This window comes from Alternaria conjuncta (assembly GCF_024043145.1).
Source record: "Alternaria conjuncta strain BMP 0040 chromosome Unknown scaffold_31, whole genome shotgun sequence".
Classification (NCBI taxonomy): Eukaryota; Fungi; Ascomycota; class Dothideomycetes; order Pleosporales; family Pleosporaceae; genus Alternaria; species Alternaria conjuncta.
Genome location: NW_026250120.1, coordinates 55,118 through 67,612, shown reverse-complemented (window position 1 = coordinate 67,612; position 12,495 = coordinate 55,118). Strand labels below are relative to the sequence as shown.

Genomic DNA, 12,495 nt, shown 5'->3' with positions numbered 1-12,495 from the left:
TACGAGAAATGAAACGGCTCACGATCTTACAACCTCCTTCATGCCGTCTTTTGTGTTCTCGGATCGAAGTACCTGATTCGTTTAATTTGGTCGATCCTCCAATCCTTCACCGAAGTTTTGTTCCCACTCAGACTTCACCCACTTTATCCCCACACCCCACGAGTGGTTGGTCCTGTCGTTTGCGAGTTCATCGGTAATATACAGATCATTACCTAGCATAGTATCGCTGGAAACTCGCACAGCACTGTGCAATGACGCTAGTTCCCGTGCGCTGGGACATCGTGATCGCGAATGACAAACTCACGCCTACCTGTCCGGTTTCACTCACTTGCATATGCGGGATACCAAAAGGGTGTTCAAGGCCTACAGGCGGAGCTGCTTCGGTTTGTGTCGCGCCAAGGTCTCCGAAAACAACGAAGCCAAGTTTTGTGTGCTTCACGGTTCGACAAGTTGCGCCGGTACCGCACACCGCATCGTTCAGCAAGTGACCGTACCGATGAAACCGTCACGCTAACTACTCCACTCAGTGACCCTGCAGCTGCGATCCGCAGGTTCCTTGTCCTGCACGCCTGCATCACGAACGCTGATCCCAGACGCCTCTACGCACTATTGCTTCCGTCATCCGTAGCCCCTGCTCCAGCAACAGGAAAGTATCGAAGCTTTGCAGCTCGGAGGAGGCCGGACGAACGAGCATGATTCAGGTGCATTGCAGGTTTCTGCGAGAAAAGAGGTCAGGGTCCAAGGTGCATGCCTGTCTGTGGAGTGGGTGCCCGGGCCTATGGCGTTTATTCGTTTCCAAGACGCATGTGCTGGCAAAGGTTGGAATTATCTTAATAGGACCTCTACACGGCCGTTGAGAGCGCGCAACGCATGGAATCCAACGGCGACCTGTCGAGGTATTTGTGCGCGGTACATGCTGCTAGCCCAACCCAGCAAATGAGTTTTCAGGGTCCGGGTGAGCATGCACGATGACGATGGCTGGCGGAGTGACGTCGTTGTTCTCACGACGAAAACCAACCCTCGTCTTTCTTTATATTCGTACGCTGGCACCCCGCCCTGCCCCCTTCCAACAGCGGGAAATGGCAGACTTTCGAACGCTTCCAGGCCTTCTTGGCGCCCTGTCAACCGCACTCATTTTCCAGTCTTTGCGCACTCCATGGTCTGCTCTGCCGACGGGACAAAGCGGTGCGAGCGAGGGTCGCAACTAGCCCCATCAGCCGCAGAAGATACCACGGTGCGGGCAAGCTGCCAGGTCAGAGGGCAGACTCCACACACGACCCGGGCGCGTTACCTTACTTTTGGCCGGGCAGCCGATGAGGGCGATGGGGGGCATGGTCGCCAGTCAGCCGCTGGAAGAGGGCAGAGTTGGCTCTGTGACAGGCGATCCACGGCGAGTGAAGGCTGCCGATTGACGTCGAGGTATCCACCCACATATAGCGAGGCCTTATTTCTGTGCCTATGATTCCGTGGCCCCCCTCTTTTGTGGTGATGCAAACATCGCCAATCTCACTTCTAGAACCCTCGCGGCTGTATATGAGCAGCGTGCCCGTGACCACCAGTGCCACAAATTGCTTTCTTCTTATCTCACCGACTCGACGTGTCGTCCCAATCTACCGCGAACAGGATAGCTTTGTCGCTTCCCTCGGCAGCCGCTTCCGTCGAGACTATAGCGACTAAACGAGCAGAGGGGTTGACTAGACTAAGAGGGCTTCTGTACGTAGTAGTTCGGTAGGCACCGTAGCAGTCACACTCACATCTCCCACTCTGCCCTGCGTCCCGAGACATTGCCCTCTGCAGAAGACAGCAGCTCTAACAACGGCGCTCACAGCAACAACGGGCCGACCCTTTCGTCATCCACTAAGCCCCATCGAGCCGCAGCCAGTGAATCGGACAGCCGCACGGCCCACTACTGAGGCGCGAAAAAATATCCGTCACCGTCGCGCCACGAGCATTGAAGCGCTGCGACGCCAGTACACGAAGGTGTCGACAGCATCCCGCGAGGTTGAAGAGCGCTTCCCGTAAATCGGATTTGCTGTTGCGTCCTGTTCAGCATGTCGGTTACCGACGACAAGGTTCGTGCTGCCCCTCCATGTCCTGCCTGCCTGCTCCTGCCTGGCCCCTCCATGTCTGCAATTCTCCGCGCGTGTCATCCGCCTGCTGTCCCTACAACACTGTCGCAACACGCGCCTATCTATAGCTCAACCTCCTAACCTAAAACTCCCCCCGCAGAACGGCGACATCATGTCGATCCCTGGCGCCGAGGACCAGATCGACCCAGCCACCTTTGAGCAGATTCTCGAGATGGACGAGGACGAGGTCGAGCGCGAGTTCAGCAAAAGCATCGTCTACGACTTCTTTGGCCAGGCCGACCAGACCTTCAAGAAGATGGACAAGGAGCTGTGAGTGCCCCATGCGCGCCCTGCGATATGCGCGCGACGACTAACGCCACCCAGCGAGAAGAAGGAGGGCAAGTACCTCAAGGAGCTTAGTGAGCTGGGCCACTTCCTCAAGGGCTCGTCCGCCACGCTCGGCCTCACCAAAGTCAAAGACTCGTGCGAGAAGATCCAACACTACGGCCAGCTCAAGGACGACGCGGGCACCAAGGACATAACAGAGGAGAAGGCGCAGGAGAACCTGGCCAAGATCATCAAGCAGGCAAAGACGGAGTTCACCGACGTCAAGGAAATCCTCAAGAAGTTCTACCAGGACGAGGGCGACGAGGAGGAGGCGGAAGAAGAAGCCGCGCCCTCTCCCACTGCGGCAAAGAAATAGAGCCCGCATCAGCCAGAGCTACGGCGCGAGCACACCAGTCTCGCACTCGCCACGCTCAGCTGGGAGGAGTCGGTATCGGTAGCAGCCAAGTCTAGGACCGTACGCTTCACGGAGCGACAATTGCGACTCCGGGCTTTGCGCTCTGCCGCGACACTTCCTCATCCTTGACGAACTTTCTCCTGCGCGACATTCCACCATCTCACGTTCCTAGGAGCGCTTTTTGTGTACATGCCGTCATCGGGTCAGCGAGGAAATTCCAGTACTCTACATAGCTTGCCCTCAATTTGTCTATTTGGTTCCATCGCACTTGCATAGATTACGAATGAATGTTAACTCCCCTATCGTCATGATGAATGTGTTGTTGCTCGAGCACAGAGTAACACTTCACATGATCGCATTGCAGCTGTAAATACTTTAGACAAGTATCATCCATTGAAGCTAATACCATAGTAACCCCTCTCTGAACTATATACTCTGTGACATGGAACGTTCCTCAGCCCTACGGGTGAAGGGCCGAACGTGTGCCCAGCGGCGGCGCATGTCACTCACCCCACCTTCGGGACCTACGTCACTCTTCGCACATGGCGTTGCCGAACTTGGTGTTGCGTCTGATAGGTTGGAAAGCACGCTTTGATAGGCTCAAGACCGCGCCCCATGAAAAGTCAACACCATGAGTGGTTCCATCGTCAGGCCCTTTCTCGGTTCCGCCGTCGTAGTCTTGCCGGTGCTGCCGTGGGATCATGTGGCGTTTGGGTTCGGCGCGCCTAGAATCGCTCTTTCTTTGCCGTGAACCCTTCATTTAGACGCTCCTTGCGCTTCTCGCGCCTTCCTTGTCTTCTCATGCTCTTTGCGGCGGTCTTGCATCGAGCTGCGCCTGGACCAATCAGCCGACGCACTACTGTTACTACTGCTGTTGCGCACTCCACTCGTTGCCTAGCAAAGAACAGAGCAGCTAGTAAAGCCCAATACGTTCATTCAGATCAAATTTCCTCTGTCGGATTTCACACCACATCACCAATCATGGGCAAAAAGAAGTCGAAAGGCGAATACAACGATTTCCTAGATGGCGAGAAGCTGCGCGACAACACCGAGATCAGGACGACATTACAGGGCTTTGCATCTCGAGACATCCCATCACCATCAGTACAAAAAGACGAGAAAGACAGCAAGAAAGCAGGCAAAGGCGGCGCAAAGAAACCACAACTCACCCACTTCCTGTGTCTCCCCCTAGTCACCGAAACAAGCCGCCCCCAACTCCAGCAAAGACTCGAAAACTTTAAAGAAGAGCTCTCAAAAGATGGACCCGTCCCCACGAAAGCCGTCCGACCAGTCGGCACCCTGCACCTCACCCTCGGCGTAATGAGTCTCTCCCCCCAACAATTAGAGCAAGCGCAAGAATACCTTTCAGACCTCGACCTGCACACCCTCCTACGCGACATAACCCACCTCCGCGTCGCAGAAGCCGCCGCCGAAAGCGGCGAGATAGCCGAGAACCTCAATGCCGCCGCCATGCCCGACACGGACGCCTTGACAATCAATCTAGAAGCCTTGGTTCCCATGCAAGCGCCGCATAAAACGAGTATACTGTATGCGGAACCGAGGGATGTGTCGCAGCGACTGCAGCCGTTTGCGCAGGCGTTAAGAGAGAGGTTCACGGAGATGGGGTTGTTGGTTGAGGATACCAGGCCGTTGAGGTTGCATGCTACGGTGCTGAATACGATTTATGCGAAGCCGAAGGGGAGAGGGGGGAGGGGGAGGGGGAGGGGGAAGAGTGGGATGTTGAAAGAGGGGTTGAGGCTTGTTGAACATAGGGTTTCGCCGAATCATCATGGGAATGGGAACGGGGTGGATGGTCAGACTGGGGACACAGACAGTAATGGTCATGATGGGCCTGACGAAGATGGTGCGTCGACAGCAGGGTCTGTAGATGGTAACGCTGGCGAAGCTTCAACAGCAGATCCGTCTCGTCCGACGGGTGAAGGTAATGGTCCTGATGGCAAGAGCTGGATGCGCTTTGACGCCCGCAATCTGATTGAGAAGTACAAGGGGTTTGTATGGGCGGAGGGTGTCAGGGTGGATAGAGTTTGTATTTGTATGATGGGCGCGAAGAAGATCTGGAGTGGGGGTGCGGAAGGACAGGGAGAGGTGGTGGATGAACGGTATGAGGTTGTGTGTGAGAAGGAGATCTTTTGATTGGGAGATGGAACGCAGTGTTTGCGTGTAATTGATGTATGGCATTCTCGAAGAGAAAAGTTTAGCGTATGAACTGGCTGTCAACGGCGTTAACATGCATTAGAGGAAGATAGAGACGCTTTAGCAGTCTGCATAGCTATCATGGCAGTGGTTTCACGACAGTCTCTTCATCGACAGCAATATCCCCCATCTCCTTAGCAAAAGCCTTAACCCTCGCCAACCTACCCACCACAGCTTTAATCAGCGGCCATCTATCACATCCGAGCACAAACACCCCCCACAACTGCGCCTGCAACACCTGCGGCACGAGACACACATCCGCCATACTCAATTCATCGCCCACACTATACCTACCCCCACACTGCGCCATCATAGCCTCGTAGGCATCAAACCCCTCATTCAATTTCATCTTAATCAATTCCAAACGCCCCTCCTCCGTCGCCTTCGCAACCTCACACATCCTTACCCCATTCCCTCGATTCGCAAAAGGAAACATATCCTGCGTCACCACCGCAACCAGCTCCCTCACCCGTGCTCTCTCCTCCCTGTTACCCACCAGCGGCATCAAAGGACATGCCCCCGGAAACATCTCATCCAGATACTCTAGGATAGCAGTTGATTGCGTGAGCACAAAGCGTTGTTTAGTAGAGTGGCCTGGTGTGGTGACTTCGTGAATCAGAGTGGGAACAGCGCCGCTGGGGTTTATGGCCAGGTACTGTTTTGTGCCAATGGAGGTGCGTGTGTATTTCTCCACGTCGTGGTAGAGGACATTGGGGACCTTTTTCAGGGAGAGCGCGATGCGGACGCGACGTGCACAGGAGGAGCCCGTGCGGTTGTAGAGGTGGTATGTTGATACCGTAGATGTAGACGATTGGCGGCGGGATTCTGGCATTATGTGGGAATTGGTTCTTGAATTATACGAGTAAGGTCTTGATGTGATATTCGAATTGGAAAAGATGGGACTTTTGGGGATCGACGAGCACAGTGAAAGGTGGGCTAAGGCACTAGGTAGTAACGAGCTAGCGCCCCGCTCCTACCGCTACTTTACTGCACCTACTCCTGTCGCGTCTCTTCTTAGCCGTACCTCCAAGCCACAACACACAAGCTCGAGGAACGTCATGCTACCGCCGATTGATCCCGTGGTCCTGCAGCGCAATCCTAATTTTGAAATCTTGTACAAGGATCTTTGCACAAGGAAGCTCAATCCGAATGGCTCATCGAGGGATACGAAGAAGCAGCGAGTACATGATGAGATACGGAAGGTATGGATTTCTTTATTTTCACTATTGAGAAGACATTCAGGTCATTACTATACTCGTGATTTCGTGCTTTAGACACGCAATTCGGCAATCCAATCCTTTGTTTGTTTACAGTCCTGGTATCATGCCTTTGCTCAACCACAGGGTCATCTTTGACATCTCCTTACAGACCTTTGGCCTGTAAACAAGAGTATGGGTTGGTATTGACCATACATACTGACATGATCTCAGACTCTGACTTCCGCCCTCACAACTCTCCACACAACGCAGATCCTCACAACATCGCTCTCAACCCTTCCATCGAAAGCCACCGATCTTCCACCAGATCTACACGCAGTCACAGAAAACGTAACCGCGCAACTCAACGGCCAAGTTCCCGCATCCGACCTCGACATATTGTCCGAAGACATCGAGTTCTTCCACTCAAACATCGCTCCCATCGCCTCAGCTCTATCAACCCAATTCACCAACATAGCCGACTACCTCTGCCTTATCGCGTCTCCAATTTCCCCCCCACCAATCTCATCCCTCCACAGCACATCTCTCTCCCTCCAAACCTCCGCCTTGGAAACCCTGCCTAGCGAATTGCAAGCCGCACACACCCATCTAACAACCACCCTAACCACTCTCCTCTCCACACACTCCTCCCTCCTCAGCACAAGCATCAAAATCCTCGAGCAAACCCAACAAGGCGCCCTAGCCCGCCACACAAAATCTTCCGCCGAGCTCCTGCAGACAAAAGCCATCTTACTCGGTCTGCAAGCTAAAACGCACTCGTTGCTGCACCCCCCGCCTGCGGAGTTTGTCGACGCATTGAAGGAGTTTAGGAAAGGGTTGGGAGGGGGAAAGAGGGCGCTTTGGGATCGTGAGGCGTTGTCTCGACGGGAGTTGGAATTGTATGGGAAGGCTGGGGAGAAGGGGATGAGGGACTTGGCGAAGAGGAAGGAGGGGTTGCTTAGAGAGGCGGAGAGGGTCGAGGCTGAGATCAAGAAGTTGGAGAAAGGGCAGTGATGGGATGGGGTTTTGGTGATCAGGGGATTCGGCTTCACGGCGGGAGTTAGTCTTGTTGTGTGCTTGTTTGATTGAATGCTGTATTCGATGTTCGCGCTCGATCGAGTTATGTATCAAAGCGTACAAAAACAGCAAACGCCGTCAATGCTTCAACTCAAACTCCATGCTCAACGCCAGCAACACCAAGCAAACGCAGACAAACAGCGCCTCGAAAACAAATCATCCAGATGATAGTACAGTACAACCCACAACTACATAACCGAGCAATTCTCCTCCTGCTGCTTCTGATTCGTCCGACTAAGACGTTCACGCTTCATCTGCACTTTACTTCCACCACGCTTAAGCTCCTCAAGACGTTCTTGAGCTTTGGGGAATTTGTATGCTGCCAAAAACGTTAGCTTTCCACTCTTCTTTGCAATACAAGACATTTGGAACATACCAGCAGCGCGTCCATACCACCGTTTCGCCTCATCCAAACTGCGCGGGCAGCCTATACCCACTTCAGTGAAGTAGCCCATGGCGAACAGCGCCTTTGGCAGCGGCGGTTCCGCGCACGCCGCTTTCCGTGCCCAGAGGTAAGCCTCGGTGTCGCTTTGTTCGAGTATACCCGATGTACCTGTTAAGTACCAACCTGAAAGTGCGAGTTCACTCTGGTGTTCCTCCTGCGCAGCGGCTTTGGTGTACCAAGCGATACTAGTACGTGCGTCGATTGGGCAGCCCAGGAGCCCGTATTCGTAAGCTTGACCAAGACGGAATTGAGAGAACTTGTAACCGAGATCAGCGGCTTGGTGGAAGAGCTGTAGCGCGTAGGCTTCGTCGCGGATTACGCGTTCGTTGCCGGTTTGCGCTTCGTAGATGAGGGCCAATTCGTGGAGTGCGTGCGGGTTGTCGCGATCGGCTAGACTAGCGGCTCGTTTGAGCATGTTGATGGCTTCGCCGAAGTTCTTCTGTTGGCCCAAGAGTCCCTTGAGGAGAATCATGCCCATCTTGTACATGGCAGGGGGGTCGCCCAACGCGGCGGCACGTCGGTACCATTGGACGGCTTTGAGGGGATCCTTCTTGGTGCCGCCGCCTTCTTCATGACCCATCTCGCAGCAGACAGCTGTACGGTATGCACTTGCGGCATGGCCTCCTTTGGCGGCTGATTGATAGAGCGTGAATGCCTCCTTGGTGTCCACTTGTAAGCCAAGCCCTCCTGACCCGTAACAATCGGCGAGATAGAACATGGCATCCGGTGAGCCATTGCTGACTAGCTTCTTGATGATCTTGTGGGCTTCGAGGATGAACTTTTCTCGGTTCTTGTTCTTCGTCCTGGAGTCGGCAGTGCCTCCTTCATCGGCAAGTACGCTCGATGCTTCTACGAGCTTCTTCGATAGTTTCAGACCCGTAGGAATGTCATTGGGGTTTTGCTTCCACGTGTTGCGTAGCCGGTTCAGCTCATCGTAAGTTACTGGATGGGGTGCCGCGCCTGTTCCGCTGTGGCGCTGTGTGGAAGATTGTTGGCTTTCAATACTGGGGCGTCCAGGCTCGCTGTTGTATTGTCTGACAGGCGGCGGTCTTGCGTTCTGAGGCGCCTGGGGCTGGTTTGCTTGTGGTTGCTGCCGCGGTGGCTGCTGCATAAGGCCTTGTCGCACAGGCATGGGGTGCGCTGGCAACGCGTCTGGATTCGATGGTGGCTGAGTAGTGCCAGGTCTTCTGCCCATAGGATCGCTTGGGTTTCGTCCCGGTGCAGGTGCAGCTGTTCCTGGTCGTTGGATAGGGTGTCCGGGTGCGGGCGATCCGAAGTTCCTGTTCATGCTGGGAGGCGGTTCAGAGTATGTAGTCTCATCTGAGTAAACCCTTTGTGGCCCTGAAGGGGGCGCTCCATATCGTGGGTCGAAGTTAGGCGGCTGTCCACGCATTGGGCCTTGGTTGGGTGGTCCACCATGCATGCTATCACCTGTCATTCCCCTCTGAGGCGGCCCTCGTCCTCGGACACCGTTGGTTAGACCATTCGGGGGCGCAAAGCCAGTGTTTGCCCGTGATGGACCTGGCATTGGGGGAGCATCTGCCGCCATTTCATGCACGCCATTTGCGTACTGCCCGTTGAGATCTGGCTGTGATCGGCTACGCTGCATCTGACCCTGAGGATTGCCGGATCCTGAGTTCATGGGAGCAGGCGGCGGGGCATAGCGCGTATCGTTAGATGGGGTCAAGTGGTTGTCGATTGAATCACCTCTGCGATGCTTGTTGTTGGTCTCTGGGATGGCATCGAAGTTGGGCATGTCCATCGCAGCGTCGCCCTGCCCATAGTAGTCATCGTAGAAGTCGTCCAGTGCCGGTTCGCCACCCTGAGCCTGTTGCTGCTGGATTGGCGCTTGACGCTGATCTTGGTGATATAGCGATGGAGGCTGCTGCTGTGGTGCTTGGGGCATAGGAGGCCTGTGTCCCTGCTGCATCGGAGGCCCATTTTGCCTCGTCCCGCCCGCAGTTGAAGGCCTGGGAGGGATGTGGTCTGGCGATGCAGGGCCATAGTAGCCAGAAACAGCACCAGGCTCAGCGAACTCTTGCTGACCGTTATATCCACCCTGATTTCCATTTGGCAGTGTCTGAGGCATTGTCACAGATCGCTGTGTGTTCGGACCGAAAGCTCGCGACATGGGATCAGATGTGCGATGTGGTTGCTGTCCTCGACTAGGATCGGCGTTCATGGGCGGTGGTCGTTGTCCAGGCGGCATGCGATTAGGGGCATTGCGTTGACCCTGGCCTTCGAAATGCCCCGAGTCCTGCCGCGGGTTGGGTATTGACCTCTGCTGTGGTGGGCCGCGGTTTTGTGGCGGCATAGGCTGTCCTCGCCCAGATGGGCCTGTAGGCTTCGGCTGTCCTCCACCATCCTTGATGTTCATCTGTGCCATGCCCTTCTCGAGGGGCTTCGAGCCAGCTTGCGGTGGCTTTTGCGAAGGAAAGGTCGGAAAGGGGTTGTCGTAGGCAAGAGTCTTGGGTGATGTTGGGTTGAAGAGGGAGCGGTCGAGGCCTGTCAACGGCGGTTAGTAGACTATATTACGATGAAGACCCGCCGTGCCATGTCTATTCTGTAGGAGTGAATCGTGATGTCGCGACATACCTGGGGGCCTCTGGACACCTCGTCCATTTTGTGTGTTGATGGGTGGCGCATTCCCCTGACCTGTCGGTCGGCTTCGGGGATCCTGTTGTTGTGGTGGTGGTCGTTGTCGCGGGGGCTCATTGTAGGCAGGTTGCTGAGGACGCTGACTCTGAGGAGGCGGTCTCCGTCCTGGGTTTTGCGGGGGCGACTGCTGGTAGTGCTGGTCGCTGTATGCCTCCTCCTGATAGTACTGGTCTTGCGGCGGCTGTCTGCGTCGCGGATCCGGCTGGGCTGGCCTCGAGTGCCCATTCACGTCCTGGTAGCCGCCGTGCTGCTGCGCGTTGTCCCATCCTCCTTGCTGGTCATAGTGTCCGTTGTTCCATTGCTCGTGGCCGCCCTGGTCATAGCCGTAATCGTAGTCGTAGTATTGTTGCTGGTCGTATTGATTGTCGTAATCCTGGTATTGCTGCTGCTGCCTCTGCTGCGGCCGGCCTTGGTCGTAGTACTGCTGCTGCTGTTGCGGCTGCGCGTAGTGATCGTAGTGTTGTTGGTGCGCCATGCTTGCGGCGTTATCGGAGAAGCCTGACCCGAGGCTGTCTATCACGAGGCTAGCGAGCGTTGGTGATGTCCGACCGGCGGGGCTGCAGCTCTTAAGGTATCTGGGGCGCAATCGCGATCGCGAGCCTGGGCTCGTTCGGCCTGTTTGTAGCGGATGCTGGTCGTCGACGTGCGATCGCGATGACGGTGTTGGCAGTTGGCCGTGTTCCGGGCAATGTCGTACCTGACAGGGGTGGCACAAACTCAAAGAGGTGTCATATGCCCACTCAGCACAGGGACGACCTTTCAAAGGCGGGATGACGATGGGGTGAAGGTGGAAAGTCTATAGTCGAACTCTCAATTGTACATGTTCTGGAAATCGACGCCAATTGGGGGCGGCCGCTGCCTCCTCAAACACGGGGTGACCTCCAATTAGTTCGATTACGTTTCAACCCAGGTCTGTCACCCACACGCCGCTGGTGCAACACAGGAAATGAATAAGCAAAAGTCCCGCTTTGGCGTCCTTCGCCTTGAAACGCGGACAAGGGACCTTGGAGTAGACGAATCGTTGTCGGTGGATTGATTCGCACGCGAGTAGATTAAATGAAGCCTTTGAATTTGCCCTGAGTAACACCGCCAGCTAAAGTGACTGGAGAAATATGGAGACGATCAGTATCAGCCCTGCGCAAAACAGCCCGAATGAGCTGATGTCAAGCAGTCCCTATACGAAGCAAGTCGCAGAGCCGCTGGAGATCATACACATCATGCAGTCGAGGAACGGCCTACCAATGAGGGCAGGGTCGACGGTGATCGCTGGGCCTTAGGCTCGGGTAAGCGTTCGCCGCCTGCAAGCAGTTGGGTCCCGACGATGCAGCTGCGGTGGCGTCGGGCGGCGGTGCACGACACACGTGATTGAGAGTGGCGCAGCAGGCTAGCTTTGTTAGACAATCAATCCGGCAGTTGGGTGGATCGTCGACTTCACCACTTTAGCTGCACGAGTCTCCACCCCAACACGATACCCTGGAACATACGCTGCCAACAAGCAGGCAATCTAGAAAGTAGACTTCCCGATATTCAGACCGTCACAAAAGACACACCATGCCATCTACCGCGGCCTACATCAAAGCCATCGCAGGGTACGTTGGATACATGGTCGCTGCATGGCCATAAACTGATGACAAGATAGAGGCGGAATCCTGTGCATCGGCGGCCCTGCACTCGTCATGTGGGTTACACCTACTGAGGAAGAAATCTTCAAGGTATGTCTACTTTGCCATGTGCTGCGCCCAACAGCTGCTCATGATCCGTTCAGAGGTACAGCCCAGAACTGCAGAAGAAGGCTCTTGCCGGAAGGGAGCAGAGGCAGAAGGACTTTGACGCCTTTGTTGGCCAATTGAAGGAGGCTTCGCGTTCAGACAAGCCGAGTAAGTGTTCCTTCTGCAGTCATCTTCGAGACCGCGCTAACGAAATTAGTCTGGGCTGCGCAGAAGGAAATGGATGCGAAGAGGTCTGAGACAGAACAACAGATCCGCAGGGAGGAGCGCGACGCATATGCTGCCGAGGGTCGGAGAAGACAGGCAGAGATCAGGGCTAGCACGCAGTAGCAGACCCATGCCAGATGACTTCCTTTTCGCTGTTGTA

General features: G+C 55.1%; 5 protein-coding genes across 5 annotated transcripts; 4 read left to right on the top strand and 1 right to left on the bottom strand.

Annotated features, from left to right (window-relative positions):
• Positions 1-2,051: 2,051 nt before the first annotated feature.
• Positions 2,052-2,772, top strand: J4E85_011157 (uncharacterized protein; the record flags this gene model as incomplete). Its single annotated transcript, XM_051475360.1, has 3 exons — positions 2,052-2,072; positions 2,230-2,399; positions 2,454-2,772. 3 exons carry the CDS (start codon positions 2,052-2,054, stop codon positions 2,770-2,772), a joined length of 510 nt encoding a protein of 169 aa, XP_051320807.1.
• A 1,020-nt stretch (positions 2,773-3,792) lies between these two features.
• J4E85_011156 (uncharacterized protein) lies at positions 3,793-4,414 on the top strand (the record flags this gene model as incomplete). The annotated part of the gene is made up of 2 exons (XM_051475359.1): positions 3,793-4,358; positions 4,396-4,414. 2 exons carry the CDS (start codon positions 3,793-3,795, stop codon positions 4,412-4,414), a joined length of 585 nt encoding a protein of 194 aa, XP_051320806.1.
• Positions 4,415-6,083: 1,669 nt separating this feature from the next.
• Positions 6,084-7,235, top strand: J4E85_011155 (uncharacterized protein; the record flags this gene model as incomplete). The annotated part of the gene is made up of 2 exons (XM_051475358.1): positions 6,084-6,227; positions 6,456-7,235. 2 exons carry the CDS (start codon positions 6,084-6,086, stop codon positions 7,233-7,235), a joined length of 924 nt encoding a protein of 307 aa, XP_051320805.1.
• Positions 7,236-7,486: 251 nt separating this feature from the next.
• Positions 7,487-10,876, bottom strand: J4E85_011154 (uncharacterized protein; the record flags this gene model as incomplete). The annotated part of the gene is made up of 3 exons (XM_051475357.1): positions 7,487-7,617; positions 7,675-10,248; positions 10,339-10,876. 3 exons carry the CDS (start codon positions 10,874-10,876, stop codon positions 7,487-7,489), a joined length of 3,243 nt encoding a protein of 1,080 aa, XP_051320804.1.
• Positions 10,877-11,952: 1,076 nt separating this feature from the next.
• Positions 11,953-12,458, top strand: CBP4 (assembly factor cbp4; the record flags this gene model as incomplete). Its single annotated transcript, XM_051475356.1, has 4 exons — positions 11,953-11,990; positions 12,041-12,113; positions 12,167-12,278; positions 12,328-12,458. The coding sequence occupies 4 exons, from the start codon at positions 11,953-11,955 to the stop codon at positions 12,456-12,458; spliced, it is 354 nt and encodes a 117-aa protein (XP_051320803.1).
• Positions 12,459-12,495: the final 37 nt, after the last annotated feature.